We start from the raw sequence: 27,542 nt of genomic DNA, 5'->3' as shown, positions 1-27,542 counted from the left end.
GAGCAAAATCCGGTATCATACAAATTTAAGGTATTGTTTGGATATTGCAAAATTGCTGAATTTGTCAATGGTCGAACACCACATTTTGGTATTCTTTTGGTATTACATTATTTTATGAAAATCCTCTGAAACTTTGGGAAAATTTTGACCAATTTTGACAAAACACTTAATTTTGCGCTAAAATGATGTCTCAAAGCGAATGCTTTCATTGAAAACCGGATATTTCAAACTTGATTTTAAACATTTTTGATAATTTTTGATATAACCCATATAGAAATGACTTGAAATTGTCGAAAATTTTCTAAATCAGGATGGCACATTTTGGTACTATTTTGGTAGTCAAGTGTTTTATCAAATTCCTTGGAAACTATGGGAATTTTTTTTATAAATTTTGAAGAGATAATTAATTTTGCACTTAAATGACTTGAAACCCAAAACTGTTATAGTAGATTGTATTTTTTTATATACCTAATATTTTTATTAAAATTTTTGAAATTTCTTTAAGTCGGGATGACCAAATACTTTGAAAAACGAGTCAATCGACAGATTATGGAATTTTGGTGAATTTCAATCCAGTTTCATTTTAATAACACTTATTTTTCAGTCATGTCCAATATACTGAGAGTATCTTAATATACTAACAGATTATTTCTTTTCGGTTAGTATACTAACAAGTATACTGGAATATCGTTAGTATACTCAATATTCTTAAGTAATATTAGAGTTTCCAGCCCCTTGTTGTCCATACAAAAAAAAAAAAACTTTTTTGTGTGGATCGTGGACTGTCGTGATCGGGGACTTTCTTTTATAATAAAAACACAGATATTTTGCAGTTAAAGGCTAGTATGGAGATCGGAAGGAAAGGGGTCAAGAAACAGCATTACGAACTGCAGAGCAAAGGAGAAGGAGCGTTTTCTTGGGGCTTTTCTTCACCCTCTCTGGCTTGCTTTCACTGCCGCTCCTGCCCATTTGAAATTTTTCTTGACCGATTGCATACACCGCTTAACAAACAACACGTCTTATTCCACAGAAATTAACCACAAAACTGATTTGACAATCTTCATTCTCTCTTTCGCCGGCCGCGCGCATCTCGTTGTTTTCTCGCTCGTTGTTCTCTCTCGTAGCTCGCTAGCGCGCTCTCGCGCTCAATCCACAATCAGCTAACAAGGCAATATTCATGAAGGTGCGCACTTTTTGTTGCGCTCTTAACTCTTATTTATAAATTATATCAATCTTATAATAAATACTCATTTAATAATTTATTACATATTCAATCCTGCAACCCATAATCCCTACAGACAATCGCCATACCCCTCCCCCCCTAAACTGTCCATGTTGTTTATGGATGGTCCCTTGGGAACAATGAGCATAATATCAATAAACTTATGAACATCTCTTTTTCCGATCTGTGGTTGCCAAGTTCATAATTTGAAAACGAATCAAATGTGCTATATTTGATTAAAATACTAAAAATACGTAAATATACAAATGTTCAATTTTTTTCGAAGAGAATTTAAATATTTAGTAAAAATTTGGTTTGCATCTGGTTTTTTTTTTGAGAATGTTTAAAGGGGAGGGAACAACAACTTTAAATAAATAACAGATTTAACGACCTAAGGCTGGTACAAATATGATTTAAAGCTTTTGTAACCCCCCCCCCCTTCTGGCCATGCAAAATTCAAAGCGCAAAAAAAATCATAAAATTTCGTTAAGTAAAATACGCTTAATTAATTTAAAACGCGTTCCCCTGAGTTCAGAATCATTTTTAGCTTTTTGGGTTTATTTAAAAATCTTTTGAATTTTAGAAAAAAAAAAAATCGATGTGCAGTACCGCAATCTTACATTTTTTTAAACTTATGATCAGCGTTGCCACATGTACAGATATTTTTGGCACATACCAAACACTCAAACTAATTATTTTTACAGTTAAAATACACTTGAGTAGTTTTTGTAAACTGCACTAAAAAGATAAACATTTTTTGCATCTTTTTACTTGTTTAGTTTTTGATAAAAATGTTTTTCTTTAAAGTTATACTTGATTGAGTGTTTGGTCTGTGCCAAAAATATCTGTACGTGTGGCAAGCCTGCTTATGATTGCAAAACAACTGAACCAGTTTAAAGTGCATTTCAAAATACTTTTGAATGTGTAATGTTGAAACTATGGCTTGTTATTTTTTTTGCCATTTTTGTGCATTGTCCCGAATTTTGTTTGAAATTGGTTGCTGGAGTTCAGAGTTATAATTACAAATGTTTACGGTAGTCGGGCATGTACGTGTGTCAAACGCGTTCTGACCTTTAATCCCTTTGGCCAATCGTCGCACTTACATCAATTGGGTACTAAAGCCCTATGTCAATTTTTATGTACAACGGTAAAAAAACACGATTAAAACCATTTCTGATCATTTTTTTTTTCATTTTAAAGCAAAAAAAAAATTGACAACACAAATTTTTTTTGATGGATCAACTATGGTCCCCTTGGAACGAGCTGTCAAGTAGGAACTTTTCTGTCAAGAACGACCGCGAGGTTAATTTTTCAAAATTGATTTAAAAATCAATTTTTAACTCTTTGTGGTCGTTCAACGGGTCATTGTACTCAGAAAAATAAGCTATATCGCTGTAAACAATAATATCAGCAATTTAAGCTTTATTTTAGGACCCAATTGTCAGGCTTTGTCAAGATAGCACGACAAGATTGAAACTTCTTTTATATGAAAAGTGACAGAAATGCAAGGAGTTTTTTTCGGTTTTTATTGAACCCTGAGATTGAAATCGAGGATTGAAATTTGGGGATCTGTGAAGGTCAAAAGATGAGGCATTGTGACAAGCATTGTGAGCTGCGCAAAATGGCGTTCTTATCTCAATTTGGCCAAAAATCGACGTACGACAAGTTAGCACGACAGCGACGAATTATCGATTAATGATGATTTAAATTAGGAATTCTTTATCCACGGACGTGCTTTAACTTTGTCAAGAATAGGAAAATTTTAACCGAAAAGTATCAACGCGTGTAGGGTATTATTCTTAACAACTTATTTTTGTGAAAATGTTCTAAACAAAGCAAAATGTATATCGTCGAAAAATCTCGACAATGGATGGTAGTCGTCGCCTTAACAGAACTTAACATCATTTTTGAATTAAAAAAATAAAACTGAAAATAATATAATGTTTTTAATGTGTTGAATATTTTATTCGCATAATTTTAACATTTTTAATAAGTTTTTGAAGTCAAAATTTTTAATTTAGTCTTTTTTCATCATTCTTCTAAATAAAACAAAATATTTTTCAGGGCAGATCAGGCCTACCTTCGAATCGCAAAACTTTGACGTCATCATCGACCGCACCGTCATGGGAGCGTTCTTTTATTACGTAACGCAGTAGGGGGGGAGAGGGGGTCGGAGGCCGTGTTACGCTCCATACAAAATTTTTAAAATTTGTATGGAAATTTTGTTACGAGGGGGGGGGGGAGGGGGTCCAAAAGTCCGATTTTTCGCGTTACGTAATAAAAGAACGCTCCCCATCATCATCATCGGCCAACTCAGTTGCCAAAACAACAGCAAAACAGACCAGCTAACTTTTTTCATTTCCGATTTTTTCCTCGTCGGTGGATCGAAAAAGTGTCCTGCATCTGCTACGTTTTACCGGACGGAATCTGGGACCAGCTCAACATCCGGACAGTCGACTATTCCGTGCACATTCCAGCAACCATGGTGAGTATCGAGAATGCTGAATTTGACGGCGAAGGTGGAATGAAAAGGGGTTCTTTCTGTTTTTTAGTCTCAAGAAGTGGAGGAAACTCTGAAGCGAATCCAGTCGCACAAGGGCGTCGTCGGAACGATCGTCGTCAACAATGAAGGTAGGTGGAACTTCCTTTCCCTCTCTGGGGTTGGCCAGATTTGGTTTTGCGGATCCGATTCGGCAGGGAAGAGTTTTGTTGGAAGTTCTCTCGCTGTAATGATGTCATAGTCCCGTTACGGATAGGGTGATGACTTTTATGAAATCTCCCAAAAATTGTTGTGTTGTAATATGTGCGTTTATTTTGTTTGCAACTTTTTATTTGGACAAAGAAGTAAAATAAAATATAATAAAAATAAAATTGAAATAAATAATCCATACAAACTGAGTTAGTGTAACTATTCGTTAAGGGACGTTGAGCACTCCGTGCCTAAACTCAACCCACTTCGACGAATCATCTCTCTGCGCTAGAACTTTATGCAGTAGGGTTGGCCGCATTAATGTCTGTGATGTTTGAATGCATTCTATGGCATACTACAAATGTTAATAAATGACAAGAACAGTGCTAGGCGTAATCTAACCTAAGGCACTCTCCAGGATCTGTCGAAAGCTGAAAGTCGAAAGATTGGTTGCGATTAAAAGAGCTGTTTTTGATTAAAAAGTGGCTTTTTTCGACAATTTTTGCTAAGTGGCGTATATAAGGAGCTACAAATTTGGCGTCTTCGACAAAACTTTCATGAAATGTTATCTTCTTCAACTTTGCCGAAGATTCCGAAGCCCTATCGAGGTTTTTAAGCGAAGATGGCGTTCGAATGGTGAACGTCCGAAATGTCAAAATCGCGCAGTAGCACCAATATTAGAAAAAAAAATGTGGCTGTCATGCCATGGCACACTTTTTTCGTAATGTTGGTACAACTGCGTGATTTTGACATTTCGGGCGTTCAACTTTCGAACGTCATTTTCGCTTAAAAACCTGGATAACGTCATCTAAAAAAATTAGATTCTGGTTGACACTCTGCAAGGTCGGCACCCTGTATGTCAATAACTGCAAAAGCTAGCCCCTATCAAGTATGTACAACAACTCTTCCGAAGACACCATTTGGCTAGGACGTCAAATAAAGGAGTTAAAAATTTATTCCACTTAATTTTGCCACTCCGAACACTGTGCAGTGTAGAAATATAATAAAATACATCTAAAACTCCCAGAGGGATGCCAAATGGATTTTAAAAATATCTGTAAAAAAGTCTTTGTATGTCTGTGCACTTGTCTAAAATTTAAATATTTCAACTAACGAAATATGTTTTGATTGATGTTTTTATAAAATAATAATTAAAATTTAAGTTTTTATAAAGTCTGTGCACCTCAAAAAAGGTCTGACACAAGTTCAAATGACTGTGAAACACAAACAAATCTGTGCATCCGGAATTCTTGGTCCGGTTTAACATCAGTAATTGGTCTGCAAAGACTGTTGTCTTTATCTTTATATATAAAAAAAATAGTAATTGGAAAAATTTCAGTCTAATATTTCTGCAACAGCTTTACTTTGGTCCCAAAATATCGAATTTAGGAAAAAAAGAAATTTAAGATGATGCATCAGTGCTTTACCTGTAGATAAGTACTTTTTTCTATACCGACTTTAACTCAATATTGTGAGTGATAGAAAAAAAAACTATCATTTGATGATTCCTGCAACAAAATAGTGACCGTCTCTATAGCTTGTGAGTTCTCTTCTTTCATCTCGTGATAAAAGAGTGAGCATTCTCTCGCCGAAGATTCTCTTGTTTTCTCAGAATACCGCAATGAAAGAGCGCGAGAAAGAGATTGGGAAACTTTTCAACAAAACACGTAGTGTCAAAAGGTAGCTGGAGAGAATAGCTATTGTTTTACATTTCGTGTTTTGTTAAAAAAAAATCAACGGTTATCTGTTTTTTTTAATAATTTTTTTCAACTCAAAAAAATTATCGGCTTTTTTCGTATTTCTCCAGCATTTATGTAAAGAGACTAAAGGGAGGTAGAGGAAGTTAGAACTGCCCCTAACATCAATTTACTCACTACTGTGCCATCCCGTGATTGGTAACAACAATTTAGATAAATGAAGACAATGAAATATTGGACTTCAGGGAAAGCAGAAATGCAAGATTTTTCAATATTTTGAATTTTCACCCTATTTGCCAGTTATTTTTGAATAGACGAAATGTGTCGAAAAGTCGGGATGCCAAAAACTTATTCAAGTTATGTGAGGTTTAAGTTATCTGATTACTGAAGCATAGAAAAATGGATGTTAAAATTAGTTGATTGACTAACTTTTAATCATTTGTCCTGTTTTTAAGTAGTTGTTAAAATTTCAATTTTATTTGTCACTAAACTATTGAAACTAAACTAATCAGCCTTCAAAAAAATATGCACTTCAACTGCACTTCCGGATCGATTCCCAGCGCTTTGTGATGTTCTACACAGAAAAAAATATTTCTGTAAATTTACATTATTTATCATGTATCAAAAGGTATCATGATAAATGATGTATATTTACATTAGGTTCATTGGAAATTTACATTAGATTCATTGGAAATATACATTAGTATTGAAAATTTACATTAGTTTTGGAATTTACATTAGTTTTGAATTTACATTAGTTCAAATCAACTAATTCTGATTGGCCAATGGGAATGAGAAGCTCGACTTGGATTGCAGTAGGAAAAAGGTGTGGCCTATGTTCTATTTTAAAATGAGTGAAACGGGCAGCAAAAGGAAATTATGATTTTAAAAAGTTGTTTCACAGCTAAGGCCCTGGGCTTTGTCATAATGAGTGTCATAGGTTTGATGCTTGTTTGGCAAAGAGTATGATTTGATTCGATGTGGAATTAAAATCGAAGTGTTCAGTATATTGCTGAAGCTTCCATTTTTACACATGGACACCACTTCATGCTGCGAGAACCCACTTTGGCGTAGTCTCAGGGCTTAATCGATGGCCGGTAAGCTGTCATCGAGACAAGGAGGTTCTCTGATAGTGGAAATATCACATTTGTACAATGAACCGCTACATATGTGATTTTTCCCTATCTTAATGTGGGTGTCAGGTTAGGATGCGGGTTTAAAAAAATAGTGTTTGTAGAATTTAGGATTTTAACTATAAATATCAACTTTTTATACCTTGCCTTTAGTTATTTAGGGACAAAATTAGTAACAGTGAATTTAGTAATTCTATCAGAATCGGTGATTTTCATTCAAGTAGCATAAAAACCATTCTGATTTGTCAAAATTTCCATAGAGTCTCGATCAATCAATAGTGAAATGATATCGGACTAAATTCGTTGATCTGTTGAACTAACGGTTGTCGGATTATGATTGTATCGACCATTGTTGCGAATCGAGGATCTACTGGAATTCTGACGAACAAATGGTCGTCTCTTTTTCATTTCACGACTTGTAAAATATCAACTGTTATTTTTTTTTTGTTTTTTAAAAGAAGCCAGACAGTTTTTAAAAGAAACGTTTTTTTTTTGGTTAATAATTAAAATGTCGGGGATTTGAGATAAGAGTAGCTTTCGGATAGGTTGCTTTAAATCTTGTATTCAATTCAAGTTAGGTAGTTATCCGCAAATGAATATTTGGACTAATATGAATAATTGAACATTTTGGACTTATGAATAACACACAACTGTGCATTTATTCTAGAGTCAGATCCATACAGCGTCAGTGTTTACTTGGTCGAAGTGTACTAATTCATTGGCAGATCTGATTCTAGTTGTAATGTACGACAAGACTACTGACGGACGTGACAGGACGAGGGCCCAGTTTAGAGGTTTCGACATCAACGATGTGCGGCTGGATCACCCTTCAAAAAAAAAAAAAAAAAGTTGTTTCACAGGTAAGGGACGCTTTCTCGTCGACGGCCAAGTGGAATAACGCTGGACTGGAATCGAACGGACGACGGCTAGATTGTTCGGTGTTGCTGCTGCTACCCGCTGCCGACTGAGCCATCTTCGCATTTTATAAACGAGCGGCTAAAGCATCAACTTGTTCAGGGCGAGGCTCAGGCAGTGGGCCAGCGAAGTATGAGAGCGATAGAAAGAGAACCAAATATTACTATTTTTAATTCGGGTAGTTTTGAAGTCAACGTTTGGCAGAAATACATTAGATATATGATTTACATTAAATAGGAATTTACAGGAAGCCGAACACGGGTAGAAATTCATCAGATTTGAGATTCCATGCTCAACGTTTCCATTAGATTCATGATTTACATTAGATTTAGATTTACATTGGAGTAATTTCCATGACTTTTTACTCTTTACATCATATTTCAACATTACATTGAGTGAATTTACATAAGAAACAGTAATTACGTGCTGTGTAAATTTACATATTTTTTTCTGTGTACAAAGTTGTTCTCCGGATCAAAACCTATGAACTTACCTGAGAATAAGATGATTTGGTGAAGTTTTACGTTTTTTGTCTCTCAAATCAAAATCCACTAATCCTTGACCAAAAGTGCAAAAATTTTAAGGGTACATAGTTTTTAACAACTTTTGTCTTTTTCACATTTCCGTGAATCACGCTAATTCCCATGCAAAATGCGCAAAGTGTGGACGCAACCATTCGCTCCCAATTTTTGGAATTTAGGCGAAATAAACGCAACCGAAACAATACTTGTTTTGAAAAATCGACCATGTTGAGTAAAGTAAAGTAAATCTTTCCCTGTTTCTGAGGGGAACACCCGTGAAGAGTATCGGGGTTACAAAGCGGGTTCAGTGACAGTTTTTTTTATCAACTTAATATTAACATTCCATAGGTTGTCTGCCTAAGGTGCTAAGGTGTCATAGGGGGATGGCGTCGCTATTTTTAGACCACATTTTCCACTTTTTCTCATCGAAACCAACTACTTTATCGACTTCATTTTGCTGGGCGAGATAGGACGCCGTCTATTTTTAGAATTCTTTGTGTAAATATGGGTATTCGGCGCCGTCGCTCCGTGCCATACTTTCATACACTTAGAAGCCCAGGGCGGCGAAGTCCTTGTAGATAAAAGGAAGACACTAGTGGTTGGTACTAGCAATGGTGGCCGACAGCTATAAAGTCAACTTCGTTTTCTATTTTTAGACGATGACTCAGCGCTTTTCCACTCTTGCACTTAAAAACACCAGATGGCAGCACGATGTAACGCCACGTCCCTATGATAAGGTCCAGTTTGTGACGACGATACACTACCTTCCCTTTACTAAGCAATCGATTACAGAAGGGAAAAAAATCACCAGGTGTGTTGGTCGGGGCCGGGATTTGAACCTCAATTTGCCGCTTACGAAACGGATGCGTTACCACTGGGCTACGTGGCTCGTTCTGACCATATTGAGCCACCCTACTTTTTACTCACACTCTGATTTTGGTTGATTTCAAAATAGACCACCAGATTGAGCTAGTAGCTATTTAATTTATAATTTGTGTTTCTTTAAATAACTTTTTTTTTATTGTTATTTCGATAAAAATTCTTGAGAATAAACTTTAATAAATCATTAACAGTGCAAAATTTAAACCTTTCTGTTTTCAAATCTCAACAATAAATCCTATTGTCTCTCCCCCTCTGACAGGCATCCCGGTCAAAAGCACGCTGGACAACACGACCACCGTCCAGTACGCCGGCCTGATGAGCCAACTGTCGGACAAGGCGCGCAGCGTCGTCCGCGACCTGGACCCGTCCAACGACCTTACCTTTTTGCGCGTGCGCTCCAAGAAGCACGAGATCATGGTCGCCCCCGACAAGGACTTTCTGCTGATTGTGATCCAGAACCCGACGGATTAGGGTGGTTCTTTCGTGAGTAGAATGTGGCACGCCGGGCGCCGAAAACGATTGAAAATTGGTATTTATTTAAAACGCTGTAACGCTGCTGGCCTGCTAGTAGCTGCTGCTATTTGTGTAACCGAGTAAAAATCTTCATTTTATTTCCATTTGCTAAAATCACAACTGTGTCGTTTAGTTGTAGAAGTACTACTGATTGAGCCTGTTTCACTGGTTCTCTAAAAGTATCCGTAAGCCTGGAGACGGCAATGTGTGTCCCTAAGAAGAAGTCTTGACTATCGTTCCAAATATTGTGCCCTGGGTTGTTGTTTCTGTTGATCTGTTGTTGTTGTGTAGTCTCGTCTAGAGTTGTTGAGCAATCGGCGGTTCTGCTTGACCTGTGGTGTAGCCTAAGGTGACCGTCGTCGGTCCACTAAATGAACAGATCCGGCGGGAACTCGTTCACGTCGGTCTGCTCCATCATCGAGTAGTTGCCGATCTCGTACGAGAAGCGCACCTTCATGCGCAGCCCGACGCCGGTGACGGTCGCGTTCAGCCGCTCCACGTGGATGTCCTGCACGATGGACTCGCCCGGCAGCATGACCGTGCTCGACGGTTCCTGCATGCGGATGCGGAAGGCCTTCGGGACGGCCACCTGGAAGAGAAGCCGTGATTAGTCCGGAACTGAAATACCAGATGAAAAATCCACAAACCTGAAACATGTACTTGTCCAGCATGTTGAGCGAGTTGTTGGTCGTCTTGACGGTGACCACGGCGTAATCCGCCTCCTTCCGGATGAAGAACCGAATGTCGATGTTGTCCCGGCTGAAGACCGTGATTGTGGTGGCGCCAACGTCCGGAACCGAGCTGCTGACCACCGTCGAAGGAATCGTATTCCCGTTCACACCCAGCCCGAGCAGGTCCAGAAAGTCCGCGTTCGGCGCCGATTGCTGCAGCGGACTGGGAGTAGTCGCCGTACTAGTATTTGATCCACTCCCGAACGAGTCACCGCCCAGCAGATCCAGCAGAATGTCTTGATTCTACGAAATAAGAAACAAATCAAATCATCGTTATCAAATCCGCAAAAAAAAGGAACTCACCGATCGATCCTCCAGCGGGGTGCTGGTGGACTCCGCACTCGGCGAAGCCATCGACGGTTGCGCGTCCTCCGAGGAGGCGGTAAAGTCCGAGTTGTACTCCGAGCTGGCCATGTCGGAGATCTTGAGCGTGGGCATCTTCTCGAGCAGGGCGGCCCGCAGGTGGCTGTAGCTGGTGAAGAGCGTGCTGAACTCGACGGCGCGCTGCTGCAGGTCCACGTTCAGGTGCACGCGGAACGTGTTGATGATGTTTTGGATGTTGCTGGAAGAGGGAGCAACGGAATTGAAAAGTTTTGTTATTTTCTCGACTCAGCTGACCCCCATCAAAATGTTTGGTGAGAAGTGATAAGTTTGCGCATATTCCTTGGGGGAATTTCTGTGCAAACAAAACAAGTTTGAGGATATGATTGATCAGGAAATAATTTTCCATCACTCTTCATATAAGCGTATGGATGTTCCAGCATTTCTCCATAAAATCAGTCGATTTCAAAAATCGTTGTTGGTCATTTAGTTCTTTTGGTGATTTTGATTTTGTGTATTTTTTTGTCATTTTGATCATTTTGGTCATTAACACCCAAAAGGCCATGCTCTCTTAGAAACAACATTTTAAAATGTAAAAAATCATATCTCCGGTTGGTTTCAACCAATTTTGATGAAACTTTCAGAGCAGATCCAGTTTTTAGTATAGTTTCAAATGAACTTTGAGTTGGGTCAGAATTCCGGATTGTTCCGGATTTATCGCAGATTCCCTTGGGGTACCTTTGTTTTGGCCAGTGGGGTCACTTTATGTTTACTTAATATTTTTCTTTAACAGTATAAAGTTTTAGTGGAAAAACTGAAGTATTATCAAAAACAAATACTCCTATGCGTATATGGCATATGATGACCCCTCCACATAGCCCTGGGACCACCGGAACCGGTTCCGTAGTACAACCGTGGGGGACAAAATCTAGAAGTCACAGAAATATATCATGCGACATGTCAAAAAATATCTACTGGCTCTGAAAAGATGATTGCTATCACTCAAAAGACTTTCTGAGACCATCCGGACAATTTGGCCACCTGGAACCGGTGAAACCGGAACATGGTTCATGGTGGAAAAATGTTATCTGTAATTCCCATAGTGCGACATGTCAAAAAACATCTACTGGCTCTGAAAAGTTGATTGCTACCCCTCAAAAGAGTGCCCGAAGCCATCCGGACACTTTGGCCACCTGGAACCGTCGAATCCGGAACATGGTTCATGGAAGAAAAATGTGATCTGTAATTCCCATAGTGCGACAAGTCAAAAAACATCTACTGGCTCTGAAAAGTTGATTGATACCCCTCAAAAGAGTGTCCGAAGCCATCCGGACACTTTGGCCACCTGGAACCGATGAACCCGGAACATGGTCCATGGTAGAAAAATGTGATCTGTAATTCCCATAGTGCGACAAGTCAAAGAACATCTACTGGCTCTGAAAAGTTGATTGGTATCACTCAAATGACTTTTCGAGACCATCCGGACAATTTGGCCTACTGGAACCGGTGAACCCGGAACATGGTTCATGGTAGAAAAATGTTATCTGTAATTCCCATAGTGCGACAAGTCAAAAAACATCTACTGGCTCTGAAAAATTGATTGCTACCCCTCAAAAGAGTGTCCGAAGCCATCCGGACACTTTGGCCACCTGGAACCGGTGAACCCGGAACATGGTTCATGGTAGAAAAATGTTATCTGTAATTACCATAGTGCGACAAGTCAAAAAACATCTACTGGCTCTGAAAAATTGATTGCTACCCCTCAAAAGAGTGTTATCCACAGTTTACACAATGTGTTAGCATTGTATGAGTACACTTATCGGGATCCGGATGGCCTCGGACACTCTTTTGAGGGGTAGCAATCAACTTTTCAGAGCCAGTAGATGTTTTTTGACATGTCGCACTATGGGAATTACAGATAACATTTTTCTACCATGAACCATGTTCCGGGTTCACCATATCCAGTTGGCCAAAGTGTCCGGATGGTCTCGAAAAGTCATTTGAGTGATACCAATCAACTTTTCAGAGCCAGTTGATGTTCTTTGACATGTCGCACTATGGGAATTACAGATCACATTTTTCTACCATGGACCATGTTCCGGGTTCACCGGTTCCAGGTGGCCAAAGTGTCCGGATGGCCTCGGACACTCTTTTGAGGGGTAGCAATCAACTTTTCAGAGCCAGTAGATGTTTTTTGACTTGTCGCACTATGGGAATTACAGATCACATTTTTCTACCATGAACCATGTTCCGGGTTCACCGGTTCCAGGTGGCCAAAGGTTCCGGATGGTCTCGGAAAGTCATTTGAGTGATACCAATCAACTTTTCAGAGCCAGTAGATGTTTTTTGACATGTCGCACTATGGGAATTACAGATAACATTTTTCTACCATGAACCATGTTCCGGGTTCACCGGTTCCAGTTGGCCAAAGTGTCCGGATGGTCTCGAAAAGTCATTTGAGTGATACAAATCAACTTTTCAGAGCCAGTAGATGTTTTTTGACTTGTCGCACTATGGGAATTACAGATCACATTTTTCTACCATGAACCATGTTCCGGGTTCACCGGTTCCAGGTGGCCAAATTGTCCGGATGGTCTCGGAAAGTCATTTGTGTGATACCAATCAACTTTTCAGAGCCAGTAGATGTTTTTTGACATGTCGCACTATGGGAATTACAGATAACATTTTTCTACCATGAACCATGTTCCGGGTTCACCGGTTCCAGGCGGCCAAAGTGTCCGGATGGCCTCGGACACTCTTTTGAAGGTTAGCAATCAACTTTTCAGACCCAGTAGATGTTTTTTGACATTCGCATGACATATTTCTGTGACTTCTAGATTTTGTCCCCCACGGTTGTACTACGGAACCGGTTCCGGTGGTCCCAGGGCTATGTGGAGGGGTCATCATATGCCATATACGCATAGGAGTATTTGTTTTTGATAATACTTCAGTTTTTCCACTAAAACTTTATACTGTTAAAGAAAAATATTAAGTAAACATAAAGTGACCCCACTGGCCAAAACAAAGGTACCCCAAGGGGAATCTGCGATAAATCCGGAACAATCCGGAATTCTGACCCAACTCAAAGTTCATTTGAAACTATACTAAAAACTGGACCTGCTCTGAAAGTTTCATCAAAATTGGTTGAAACCAACCGGAGATATGATTTTTTACATTTTAAAATGTTGTTTCTAAGAGAGCATGGCCTTTTGGGTGTTAAGGTTATTATGGTCATTTGAACATTTTAGTTATTTTGGTCATTTGGGTCATTTGGGTCGTTTTGGTCATTAAGATTATTTTGGTCATTTGAATATTTTAGTTATTTTGGTCATTTGAGTAATTTTGGTAATTTTGGTCATTTTTGTCATTTTGCTCATTTTGTTCATTTTGGTCATTTTTGTGATTTTGATAATTTTGATCTTTATGGTAATTTTGTTCATTTTGGTCATTTGGGTTATTTTGGTCATTTTGGTCATTTTGGTCATTTGGGTCATTTTGGTCTATTGGTCATTTTTGTCATTTTGCTCATTTTGTTCATTTTTGTGATTTTGATAATTTTGATCTTTTTGGTCATTTTGGTCATTTGGGTCAATTTGGTCATTTTGGTCATTTTGGTAATTTTGGCCATTTTGGTCATTTGAACATTTCAGTTATTTTGGTCATTTGAGTCATTTTGGTCATTGAGGTCGTTTTGGTCATTTTGTTCATTTTGGTCATTTGGTCATTTTTGTCATTTTGCTCATTTTGTTCATTTTGGTCATTTTTGTGATTTTGATAATTTTGATCTTTATGGTCATTTTGTTCATTTTGGTCATTTTGGGTCATTTTGGTCATTTGGGTCATTTGGGTCATTTGGGTCATTTTGGTCATCAAGGTTATTTTGGTCATTTGAACATTTTAGTTATTTTGGTCATTTGAGTCATTTTGGTCATTTCGGTCATTGAGTTCGTTTTGGCCATTTGGTCAATTGGTCATTTTTGTCATTTTGCTCATTTTGTTCATTTTGGTCATTTTTGTGATTTTGATAATTTTGATCTTTTTGGTCATTTTGGTCATTTTGGTCATTTTGGGTCATTTTGGTCATTTGGGTCATTTGGATCATTTTGGTCATTAAGGTTATTTTGGTCATTTGAACATTTTAGTTATTTTGGTCATTTGAGTCATTTTGGTCATTTTGATCATTGAGGTAGTTTTGGTCATTTGGGTCATTTTGGTCATTTGGTCATTTTTGTCATTTTGCTCATTTTGATCTTTATGGTCATTTTGTTCATTTTGGTCATTTTGGTCATTTTGGGTCATTTTGGTCATTTGGGTCATTTGGATCATTTTGGTCATTAAGGTTATTTTGGTCATTTGAACATTTTAGTTATTTTGGTCATTTGAGTCATTTTGGTCATTTTGGTCATTGAGGTCGTTTTGGTCATTTGGGTCTTTTTGGTCAATTGGTCATTTTTGTGATTTTGATAATTTTGATCTTTATGGTCATTTTGTTCATTTTGGTCATTTTGGGTCATTTTGGTCATTTGGGTCATTTGGATCATTTTGGTCATTAAGGTTATTTTGGTTATTTGAACATTTTAGTTATTTTGGTCATTTGAGTCATTTTGGTCATTTGAGTCATTTTGGTCATTTTGGTCATTGAGGTCGTTTTGGTCATTTGGGTATTTTTGGTCAATTGGTCATTTTTGTCATTTTGCTCATTTTGTTCATTTTGGTCATTTTTGTGATTTGGATAATTTTGATCTTTATGGTCATTTTGTTCATTTTGGTCATTTGGGTCATTTTGGACATTTGGGTCATTTGGGTCATTTGGGTCATTTTGGTCATCAAGGTTATTTTGGTCATTTGAACATTGTAGTTATTTTGGTCATTTGAGTCATTTTGGTCATTTCGGTCATTGAGTTCGTTTTGGCCATTTGGTCAATTGGTCATTTTTGTCATTTTGCTCATTTTGTTCATTTTGGTCATTTTTGTGATTTTGATAATTTTGATCTTTTTGGTCATTTTGGTCATTTTGGTCATTTTGGGTCATTTTGGTCATTTGGGTCATTTGGATCATTTTGGTCATTAAGGTTATTTTGGTCATTTGAACATTTTAGTTATTTTGGTCATTTGAGTCATTTTGGTCATTTTGGTCATTGAGGTCGTTTTGGTCATTTGGGTCATTTTGGTCATTTGGTCATTTTTGTCATTTTGCTCATTTTGATCTTTATGGTCATTTTGTTCATTTTGGTCATTTTGGGTCATTTTGGTCATTTGGGTCATTTGGATCATTTTGGTCATTAAGGTTATTTTGGTCATTTGAACATTTTAGTTATTTTGGTCATTTGAGTCATTTTGGTCATTTTGGTCATTGAGGTCGTTTTGGTCATTTGGGTATTTTTGGTCAATTGGTCATTTTTGTCATTTTGCTCATTTTGTTCATTTTGGTCATTTTTGTGATTTGGATAATTTTGATCTTTTTGATCTTTTTGGTCATTTTGGTCATTTGGGTCATTTGGGTCATTTTGGTGATTTTGGCCATTTTGGTCATTTAGGTCGTTTTGGTCATTTCATTTTGGTCATTTCTCGGATAAGTTTTCAAAAGGACGTAAGAGCCATTGGTAAACAAAACCCTTTTTAATCGGTACTCGACCTACCTACAGAAAAATGATTTCAATAATGCTTAAGATTGTTCATCTACACGTCTCAAGTCCCCTAAACTAAAAATTTATTTATTTTTGATTCAATTTGGAGAGAAACGAAAATTAGTGTTGGAGATCACGGTGGCTCTTACGGCTTTTTGAAAACTCGACCGAGATTTGATCATTTTAAGTTATTTTGGTAATTTTGGTGATTTTGGCGATATTGGCCAAAATAGTCATTTTGGTTATTTTGTTAATTTTGGCAATTTTGGTGATTTTGATCATTTTAGTCATTTTGGAAATTTTGGTCAATTGGTGATTTGGTGATTTTTGCCATTTTGCTTATTTTGGTCATTTTTTTTATTTTGGTCATTTGGTTCATTTTGGTGATTTTGGTATTTTTTTTCTTTTTTGTCATTTTGATCATTTTACTTGTTTTGTTCATTTTGGTATTTTTGGTTATTTTGGTAATTTTGTTTATTTTGGTCATTTATGTCATTTTACTCATTTTGGTCATTTTGGCAATTTTGGTCATTTCGATCATTTTAGTCATTTTGGTAATTTTGGTTAGTTTGTTCATTTTGGACATTTAGGTCATTTGGTCATTTGGTAATTTTTGCCATTTTGCTTATTTTGGTCATCTTTGTTATTTTAGTCATTTGGTTCATTTTGGTGATTTTGGTATTTTTTTCATTTTGGTCATTTGACCATTTTTGTCAGTTTACTTATTTTAGTCATTTTGTTCATTTTGTTAATTTTGGTAATTTTGAACATTTTGGACATTTTGGTTACTTTGGTCATTTTTAGCATTTTGTTCATTTAGGTATTTTTTGTCATTTGGTAATTTTTGTCATTTTGGCAATTTTGGTAAATTGGTAATTTGGTAATTTTAGTATTTTTTGAAAAAAATGGCAATTTTTTTATGTTTGTCATTTTGATCTTTTGGTCATTTTTGTCATTTGGACATTTTGGTCATATTGGCCATTTTGGACATTTTGTTCATTTTGGTCATTTTAGTAATTTTGGACATTTTGGACATTTAGTCATTTGGTCATTTTTGCTCATTTAGTAATTTTAATCATGTTTATCATTTTGATAATTTTGGTTACTTGGGCAGAGTCGTGTGGTGTTCGTCGGGGGGATCGGTGTGTGACGTCGCGCGCGAGAATCCGCGAGAAAGTGGTGGAAGATTCTGGAATCATTGAAAAGAAGTTCGCGTCGAGGCCTTGGAAGTTGGGCCATCAGTCGTGTGGTGTTCGTCGGGGGGATCGGTGTGTGACGTCGCGCGCGAGAATCCGCGAGAAAGTTGTGGAAGATTCTGGAATCATTGAAAAGAAGTTCGCGTCGAGGCCTTGGAAGTTGGGCCATCAGTCGTGTGGTGTTCGTCGGGGGGATCGGTGTGTGACGTCGCGCGCGAGAATCCGCGAGAAAGTGGTGGAAGATTCTGGAACCATTGAAAAGAAGTTCGCGTCGAGGCCTTGGAAGTTGGGCCATCAGTCGTGTGGTGTTCGTCGGGGGGATCGGTGTGTGACGTCGCGCGCGAGAATCCGCGAGAAAGTGGTGGAGATTTCTGGATTTCATTGAAAAAGGGATTCACGTCGTCGTGTGTATATTCACTTTCATTTAGTTTTGGAAGCCCTTCCCATAGCATCGTTGCTCGGATGGCACGACGGCGGTAGAAGTGGAAAATCGCGATTGAGGAATTGATAAGTCCTTCTCATAGCGTCGTAGCTCGGAAGGCAACGATTATGTTTCCCTGATCTATTTAAAATTGCACGTCGCCGAATAAATCGATAAATACAATAACATTTAATTTTGAAAGTCCTTCCCATAGCATCGTTGCTCGGATGGTACGCCGGCGGTAGAAGTGAAAAATCGCGATTGAGGAATTGATAAGTCCTTCTCATAGCGTCGTAGCTCGGAAGGCAACGATTATGTTTCCCTGATCTATTTAAAATTGCACGTCGCCGAATAAATCGATAAATACAATAACATTTAATTTTGAAAGTCCTTCCCATAGCATCGTTGCTCGGATGGCACGACGGCGGTAGATGTGAAAAATCGCGATTGAGGAATTGATAAGTCCTTCTCATAGCGTCGTAGCTCAGAAGGCAACGATTATGTTTCCCTGATCTATTTAAAATTGCACGTCGCCGAATAAATCGATAAATACAATAACATTTTGGTCATTGAGGTCGTTTTGGTCATTTGGGTATTTTTGGTCAATTGGTCATTTTTGTCATTTTGCTCATTTTGTTCCTTCTCATAGCGTCGTAGCTCGGAAGGCAACGATTATGTTTCCCTGATCTATTTAAAATTGCACGTCGCCGAATAAATCGATAAATACAATAACATTTAATTTTGAAAGTCCTTCCCATAGCATCGTTGCTCGGATGGCACGACGGCGGTAGATGTGAAAAATCGCGATTGAGGAATTGATAAGTCCTTCTCATAGCGTCGTAGCTCAGAAGGCAACGATTATGTTTCCCTGATCTATTTAAAATTGCACGTCGCCGAATAAATCGATAAATACAATAACATTTAATTTTGAAAGTCCTTCCCATAGCATCGTTGCTCGGATGGCACGCCGGCGGTAAGATGTGAAAAGTCCTTCTTATAGCGTCGTAGCTCGGAAGGCAACGATTATGTTTCACTTTCTGGTCATATCATCTACCAAGATGAATCCTGACCTTCCCTTTCCTTCCCCTACTAACACAATTCCCCACTTCCCGTGATGCTTGAAGGAGATGCTGTGGATTCAACGGTCTCATGCGGTGTCAACAGGTATAGAGCGACAAACTCTGTGTCTGATGAGTCTGCAACTTCAACTATCGGACTAACATTCCTACCTTTGTTGAACTGCATCTCCTTGGGGGGGCGCCGGTATTGACTTGAAGCAGAGATCATCAGGGGTTATACAGTGAGGATGATTAGCTCCCACTAATCATCTGTTGGTTCATTGTGTAACTTCAGCTGATCCGTCAATAACGGAGTAGCAGCTCATTGGCAGTCAACCATGCTCATGCTCATGCTCATGCTCATGCTCATGCTCATGCTCATGCTCATGCTCATGCTCATGCTTGATAATTTTGGTTACTTGGGCATTTTGGCAATTTTTGTCATTTTGGTAATTTTTGGGCGTTGAAGAATTTGAACGGTGTGCGTCGCGGTCCTCGCGCAGGATTTTCGTTACCGTTTCCGTCTTTGTTGTCCCCCCGATTGTGTGTGTATTTCGATCCGGGCGGTTTCGGGATGTTTGACAGTTGATTTGGAGAATTTGAACGGTGTGCGTCGCGGTCCTCGCGCAGGATTTTCGTTGCCGTTTCCGTCTTTGTTGTCCCCCCGATTGTGCGTGTATTTCGATCCGGGCGGTTTCACGTTTTCGCATTTTAGTTGGTTTTATCTTTCCACAGCCGGCTGTCTAAGATTAAATCATTTATGCTAAACTCAACACCAAATAACCGGGAATAGTCTCATCCGCATACTCCGACTGTTTGCCTTGAGAATGCATAATACATCACACCATTAAACAAAATTTATTGATTATTGGGTCGCATCATCATCCTCTATGTTGAATCCTGGCCATTACCCTTACCCACTAACAAAATCCCAAGTAGAAGTAGTTTTCCGGCACACGCGGGGGTGTGGATATCGTATAGAACCCACCCTTGGTAGCAGCCTGTGCTAACTAACATTCCCGTTCCATTCCCTCGAGATCTACAAACTGACATGGCGGGCGCCGTTGGTGGCCAACGACTGTTTCCTATTCGCACCGGCTCTAGTTTTGATGATCGTATCTTTTCAGCGCATTCATGCATGCTGTTGATAAGGGAAACATCATTTGATCGTTGAAGCGTGTGACCGGTTGTGCTGATGGGATATTATGGTCCTGTTCAGCAACGGAGAAGGACAACCATGGGTGGTCTCTCATGCTCATGCTCATGCTTTTGTCATTTTGGTAATTTTTGTCATTTGGTATTTTTAGTCATTTTGGCAATTATGGCCATTTTGGTAATTTTAGCAGTATTTGAAAAATTTGGTATTTTTTCATTTTTGTCGTTTTGGTCATTTGGTTATTTGGGTTTTTGGCCACGCTCCATACAAAAAAGTTTTTTTGTATGGACAATTGTCCACGAGGGGGTAGGGGGTTTGAGATTCTCAAAAAGTGTCCACGTGGTTTGTGGATGGTCCCTAGCTCATTTTGGTAATTTTGGTCATGTTTATCATTTTGGTGATTTTGGTCATTTGGCCATTATAGTCATTTTAGTCATTTTTGTCATTTTGGTAATTTTAGTCATTGTGGTAATTTTGGCCATTTTGGTAATTTGGTAATTTTTGTTATTTTGCTCATTTAGTTCATTTTGGTCATTTTGTTAATTTTGGACAATTTGGTCATTTGGACAATTTGAAATGCTGAATGTTGTGCACGTTCAAGCGGCTCGTACTTACGCCGTGCAGTGCTCCATCCGCACGCTGATTTTCGCCAGCGACACCAAAATGTACTGCTTGGTGGTGATGGACAGCTGGGGCGCCCACAGCAGCTGCCGGTAGTGCTCGATCAGTTCGTCCTCTGTGGAATTACATACAGAGACTCATTCGATTTTTCGATTTGACAAGGCTGAAAGAGAAACTCACCATCGAAGTGGCCCGCCTCGCCGTACTCGCCGAGCGTCCAAACGGCGACCTGCACCAGCGGCTGGCGGTTCTCGAGCTGGTTCATGTTGGTGATCGCTTCCCACATCTTGCCGCTGATGAAGCTCTGTTCTTCACGGGGTGCGTTCGAAATCAGCTGGATCGTGGAGGAAATTACGTCGTCCCGGATGTTGTTGCCCGTCTGTTTGAAGTTGACTATTTATTGAGGTTTCCTTTTATAGATTTTTAGAGTGTACTTACGATGGTTAGGACTTTAAGAAGGACGTCCAGATGCCAGTGAACGGACGGGGAGTACAGTTCGGCGGCACTGACGATCTTGCTGCTGCAGATGCTCTTCATGTCGGCGTCGGCCGTGGCCAGATATTTGAGCAGTTCGCGCACGATCATTTCGATGCTTTGGGCATTGACCAGCGAGAAGGAGAGTTCCATGGCGCACTTTTGGATCGAGCTGTCCGCATCGGTAAGGCACTCGAGGATTGTGATACGGTGGCGCTGGACGGCCGTCATGTCCCGCTGGACGGTTCGGACCAGCGTCAGCAGACCCACGTAGCGGATGTTTTTGTCGCTGTTGAGCAGGAACCGTCCCAGGATGTTGACGGCCAGGACGCGCAAGCTGTTTTCCGACTCGACGTTCATGATCGTGAGCACGGTTTCGTACAGAATCGCGTTGCCAGCGTTTTTGTTCGTTTCGGTGTTGGTCGCGACCTGGGCCAGCACGTCGTTCATGATCTCCGACTGGTCCGGATCGCCGTGGCCCAAGATCCGCAACAGTCGTAGGATCTTGACCTGCAGGAACGGATCGCTGACGCCGTTGACCACGTGCTCCGGCGAATAGCCGCTCACGATCAGCGTCTTGAGCATCCGCACCAACGTCGGAATCGACGACTTGAAGTAGTTCAGCACGACCGGACTCTGCTCGCACATCTCCGTCACCAGCGTGATCGTGGACACCAGAATGCCGTGGTTTTTGTCGTTCAGGAAGGCCGCACACTTGGGCATGTACTCGTCCATCAGCTCAGGCACTCGGCGGACCATCCGGAAGGCACACAGGATCGCTTTTTTGCGCAGGAACGTGTTCGAGGATGCGATCAGTCGCTCAATCTCGTGGGCCAAATCGTGCGCCATCTCGGGCGAAGCGATCGCGGCCAGCGTACACAGCGCCGTCCCCACGATGAACTGCGTCGAGCTGTTGAGGTCACTGGGAAGATTCGAGAAGCATTTTAACGATCTGTAGAGTTCAAGACATTTCAACAACTTACTTTTTGAGACAATTCGTAAGCAGCACGTGTATGTCGGCCCGCTCGTCCAGCAGCAGCATCGCCCCGAGGTAGCCGATCCGTTTGTCCGTGTACTTGGGGCTGGCGGCCAGCTTGAGCGCTTCCATCTGGCCAAAGTGGGCCGGGTAGCCTAGCATGTGAATGTAGAGCAGTTTGGCCATGTTTCGGCATCTGCACTTATTTGTAAAGTGTTACACACATCAATTTGGAACTAAGAAACAAGAAATGGGGAAAAAATGGGAAAGGGAATGGTGTACTACTCACTTCCAGATGCAGTCCGTCTCGCGAAACGTACTCCGGATATAGGCACATTCGGTGTTGACGACGGCACGCTCCTCGGCCGCGGTTCGGGAGGCGCGAATATTGCGGATGAGCTCGCGAAGGCGCGTCGGCGAAGGCTTTCTTACTGTGGGGAAGAGAAGAAGAGGGTAGGTTGAAGTTGAGTCTACTTTTCTGAGATGTAGGTAAAAACTAAAAACTAAAAACTAAAAACTAAAAACTAAAAACTAAAAACTAAAAACTAAAAACTAAAAACTAAAAACTAAAAACTAAAAACTAAAAACTAAAAACTAAAAACTAAAAACTAAAAACTAAAAACTAAAAACTAAAAACTAAAAACTAAAAACTAAAAACTAAAAACTAAAAACTAAAACTAAAAACTAAAAACTAAAAACTAAAAACTAAAAACTAAAAACTAAAAACTAAAAACTAAAAACTAAAAACTAAAAACTAAAAACTAAAAACTAAAAACTAAAAACTAAAAACTAAAAACTAAAAACTAAAAACTAAAAACTAAAAACTAAAAACTAAAAACTAAAAACTAAAAACTAAAAACTAAAAACTAAAAACTAAAAACTAAAAACTAAAAACTAAAAACTAAAAACTAAAAACTAAAAACTAAAACTAAAAACTAAAAACTAAAAACTAAAAACTAAAAACTAAAAACTAAAAACTAAAAACTAAAAACTAAAAACTAAAAACTAAAAACTAAAAACTAAAAACTAAAAACTAAAAACTAAAAACTAAAAACTAAAAACTAAAACTAAAAACTAAAAACTAAAAACTAAAAACTAAAAACTAAAAACTAAAAACTAAAAACTAAAAACTAAAAACTAAAAACTAAAAACTAAAAACTAAAAACTAAAAACTAAAAACTAAAAACTAAAAACTAAAAACTAAAAACTAAAAACTAAAAACTAAAAACTAAAAACTAAAAACTAAAAACTAAAAACTAAAAACTAAAAACTAAAAACTAAAAACTAAAAACTAAAAACTAAAAACTAAAAACTAAAAACTAAAAACTAAAAACTAAAAACTAAAAACTAAAAACTAAAAACTAAAAACTAAAAACTAAAAACTAAAAACTAAAAACTAAAAACTAAAAACTAAAAACTAAAAACTAAAAACTAAAAACTAAAAACTAAAAACTAAAAACTAAAAACTAAAACTAAAAACTAAAAACTAAAAACTAAAAACTAAAAACTAAAAACTAAAACTAAAAACTAAAAACTAAAAACTAAAAACTAAAAACTAAAAACTAAAAACTAAAAACTAAAAACTAAAAACTAAAAACTAAAAACTAAAAACTAAAAACTAAAAACTAAAAACTAAAAACTAAAAACTAAAAACTAAAAACTAAAAACTAAAAACTAAAAACTAAAAACTAAAAACTAAAAACTAAAAACTAAAAACTAAAAACTAAAAACTAAAACTAAAAACTAAAAACTAAAACTAAAAACTAAAAACTAAAAACTAAAAACTAAAAACTAAAAACTAAAAACTAAAAACTAAAAACTAAAAACTAAAAACTAAAAACTAAAAACTAAAAACTAAAAACTAAAAACTAAAAACTAAAAACTAAAAACTAAAAACTAAAAACTAAAAACTAAAAACTAAAAACTAAAAACTAAAAACTAAAAACTAAAAACTAAAAACTAAAAACTAAAAACTAAAAACTAAAAACTAAAAACTAAAAACTAAAAACTAAAAACTAAAAACTAAAAACTAAAAACTAAAAACTAAAACTAAAAACTAAAAACTAAAACTAAAAACTAAAAACTAAAAACTAAAAACTAAAAACTAAAAAGACAAAAAGACAAAAAGACAAAAAAAAGACAAAAAGACAAAAAGACAAAAAGACAAAAAGACAAAAAGACAAAAAGACAAAAAGACAAAAAGACAAAAAGACAAAAAGACAAAAAGACAAAAAGACAAAAAGACAAAAAGACAAAAAGACAAAAAGACAAAAAGACAAAAAGACAAAAAGACAAAAAGACAAAAAGACAAAAAAGACAAAAAGACAAAAAGACAAAAAGACAAAAAGACAAAAAGACAAAAAGACAAAAAGACAAAAAGACAAAAAGACAAAAAGACAAAAAGACAAAAAGACAAAAAGACAAAAAGACAAAAAGACAAAAAGACAAAAAGACAAAAAGACAAAAAGACAAAAAGACAAAAAGACAAAAAGACAAAAAGACAAAAACAAAAAAGACAAAAAGACAAAAAAGACAAAAAAGACAAAAAAGACAAAAAAGACAAAAAAGACAAAAAAGACAAAAAAGACAAAAAAGACAAAAAAGACAAAAAAGACAAAAAAGACAAAAAAGACAAAAAAGACAAAAAATACAAAAAAGACAAAAAAGACAAAAAAGACTAAATTTTTACGCAAAATACTTACGAATATTGGTTTCTATCGTTTCATTGATCACTTGTTTGATATTGTTGATTGTGAGCCCTGGGCTATATCTGTAAGTGGGAGAAAGAGAATAAAAACTATGAGATAATGTTGCATGTTGAAATCACATGATGCGTCAACGTTTAGATTGATGTTACTGATGATTGATGTAGATAAAATGGCAGTTAATCCAATTTGATGTGACTTCCAACTGATTTGCTTTTTTTTAATGCGTTTCCCCTCATCACCATAAGCTTGACGTATTTTACGTCACAAATCTACTGGAAGTTGGCTTTTAGCATTTTATTTGCTGGAAATAAATGCTCACGATTTATCTACTCTCCCGTAAGAATTTGAGCATTTTTTTTCTTTTATCCCAAACCGTCCAATAATCCCACACTCCAGCCCGGTTTAGGTCACATTCAGCAATAAATATTACGAAAGCCCTCCAAAATCTGGAAAACCACATCTTGGAAAAGGCACTTGAGATTATCGGAGGCTGTAGACTTGAGTGAAGTGGAAAATCTGTCCCCTCATCCGACGAGAGTAATTCGATGACAAGCGCGAGGGGATGGACACTGGGGCAGTTTATTCTTGGAATAAACAAAAAGTAAAGTTAGTTTGCGGTGACTCCCCAGCAAAGGGCAACCTGTATCAGTAGTGTGGGTCACCACAGCAGGAGACAGGCCATTAATCATTATCTAATTGACAGTCCCCTCCTGCTCTGGTCGCTGTCATTTAATTATACGCATCGTTGCCCCTCGTCCTGCGGAGTTGGATCTTAGGGGGGTAAGCTGCAGTGGTCACAAATCATAAGGGTTTTCCGGGAGGGGTAAGTCGTGTGGTTAGCGGGGGGTACCCATGTTGACCCAAATGTCAATTTACCTTATGGGTGGGTTATCGTCCCCCTAATGAGTATCAGGAACTCATCCTCCTGAAGGACCTTTTGAACATGTTTGAGGAGCGAGGGGTGGGACACTTATTAATTAGTTTAATAAATAAATGTTTTTTCTAACAATTTTATTTATTATTTTGTAATGTTAGTTTTTTTAACTTTCTTTTCTCTTTGCTTCAAAAATCTTAAAATTGCCAATCGACCTACCCCTCAGTCCAAACAAATTTTATTTCAAGCACCCTCACTCCCATCACCTTCTGTATGATTGATTCTGTCAACTGATGTGGATTAAACGTGTGTTGTTGTTTTGCGTTTCAAATAAATTAATGGGGAATCAATCTGGATCGGGGAGCATCGCGCAGAAAAACGGTTTCCATTTAATTGATAGTCAGCAGCTGAGCCGGGAAAATATCGACCCGGCTCGGCTCCGTAGCCTCCACCTCATGCATAATGGATTAGCTTTCGAGTGGGGGTTCAGGGGGTGGTGAAAGCTTCCGCGTCAGCGATCCGAGGCCAATCGAAAGCGAGATTAAAAGTTGGAAACAGTTTAAAAAAAAATCAATGGAAATGGACGGTGGGGTCAGACATTTTGGATGGAGTTTCCGGGTTTGAATGATTCTGGCGCAACGTTTGAAAAGGGCGTATAAGCATTTTGACAGCTGAGACTGTTTTGCATTTTCCGCGACAACAAACCGAGGGGCGCGACAATAGTAAAAATTTAATTAATGAACTGCCGAAATCAACAAATTAACGAGATATTAACGATTGTTTTCGATCAAAACATCGCCACCTCTTTTTACACCACATTGATTTGACATTTTGATGGTTTGACGTTGCTTACGATTGTTGTTGTCGTACAAAACCCACGGTGTTGAAGGAAGCTGGTGAGGCCAGCTGTTGTTTTCAACGCTGTTTGAGAAATTTTCATTTAATTTTTTTTCAAATCTGATTTTTCATGCAATATTTTTTTTGCTTGTTTGGAATGCTAATAAAATTAAGATTAGTGCTAACTTGATTAAATAATTACAAATTAATGCCAATCCCGATGATGCTATGAGACGCGGGTTCGATTCCCGCCTTATCCACTGAGCTTCTATCGGATGGTGAAGTAAAACGTCGGTCCCGGTTTCTCCTGTCTCGTCAGAGGCGCTGGAGCAGAAATCCCACGTTAGAGGAAGGCCATGCCCCGGGGGGCGTAGTGCCAATAGTTTCGTTTTAAATTAATTTTCAAAATATTGAGTAAAAATGTTGGAAAAAGTGAGTTTTACCATTTTTCCAAACATACCAGACTTCTAAAAATATGTTGATATATTTTTTATTCTTGAAAAAAACTAGTCTTGATGATTTTAATTTTTGGTGAGTATTTTTCCAATCTTTCAAACCTGAGCGATTCTTAAAAAAAGTCATACTTCTGAAAAATTTTGTGAGATTTTTCATTCTTTAAAAACGACCTATTCTTGATTGTCGCAATATTTTTGTGAGTTTACCCAAACTTTAAAAATAGTCGTAATACTATAACACAGATCCACGTTGTTAAATTTGATGTCAGTAAACGCTCCATTCTTGTCAAGGTATGATAGATTTGGGCTCCCTGAACACGATCCAGACGACAGACATGAATTTTGTGGAATTTGAATGGAGTAATTAAAATTATAGAAAATTCCAAATTTATTTATAGAGCAATTCCAGCTCAAATCAGGATTTTTTCTGGTTCTTTTGTACCCGACCCTCTCAATTTTCAATGAAACTTTGTAGACATGTTATCCTAGGCCTATATAAGCCATAACATTTGAGA

At 37.9% G+C, this 27,542-nt stretch overlaps 2 protein-coding genes across 3 annotated transcripts in view; one reads left to right on the top strand and one right to left on the bottom strand.

The window, feature by feature from the left end:
- The first annotated feature begins 3,516 nt into the window (after positions 1-3,516).
- Positions 3,517-9,723, top strand: LOC6033088 (dynein light chain roadblock-type 2). The gene is made up of 3 exons (XM_001843535.2): positions 3,517-3,707; positions 3,775-3,853; positions 9,319-9,723. The coding sequence occupies exons 1-3, from the start codon at positions 3,705-3,707 to the stop codon at positions 9,528-9,530; spliced, it is 294 nt and encodes a 97-aa protein (XP_001843587.1). The 5' UTR covers positions 3,517-3,704; the 3' UTR covers positions 9,531-9,723.
- The window catches only part of LOC6033089 (AP-1 complex subunit gamma-1), a 109,262-nt gene continuing 91,294 nt past the window's right edge, over positions 9,575-27,542 (bottom strand). Inside the window, exons 3-11 of one of the 2 annotated variants that reach the window (XM_038260492.1) lie at positions 24,856-24,923; positions 22,443-22,584; positions 22,161-22,349; positions 21,142-22,099; positions 20,884-21,082; positions 20,698-20,818; positions 10,607-10,865; positions 10,220-10,546; positions 9,575-10,161 (exon numbers count right to left, since the gene is read on the bottom strand). In XM_038260492.1, coding sequence (XP_038116420.1) covers positions 9,940-10,161; positions 10,220-10,546; positions 10,607-10,865; positions 20,698-20,818; positions 20,884-21,082; positions 21,142-22,099; positions 22,161-22,349; positions 22,443-22,584; positions 24,856-24,923 — 2,485 coding nt within the window. In that variant the 3' untranslated portion in view covers positions 9,575-9,939. Of the gene's footprint in view, positions 10,162-10,219; positions 10,547-10,606; positions 10,866-20,697; positions 20,819-20,883; positions 21,083-21,141; positions 22,100-22,160; positions 22,355-22,442; positions 22,585-24,855; positions 24,924-27,542 lie in introns of those variants that run through there. The other variant, XM_038260493.1, reaches the window with a different exon arrangement.

Source organism: Culex quinquefasciatus, chromosome 3 (assembly GCF_015732765.1).
Source record: "Culex quinquefasciatus strain JHB chromosome 3, VPISU_Cqui_1.0_pri_paternal, whole genome shotgun sequence".
Lineage (NCBI taxonomy): Eukaryota > Metazoa > Arthropoda > Insecta > Diptera > Culicidae > Culex > Culex quinquefasciatus.
This window is presented reverse-complemented; position numbering and strand designations above follow the sequence as displayed.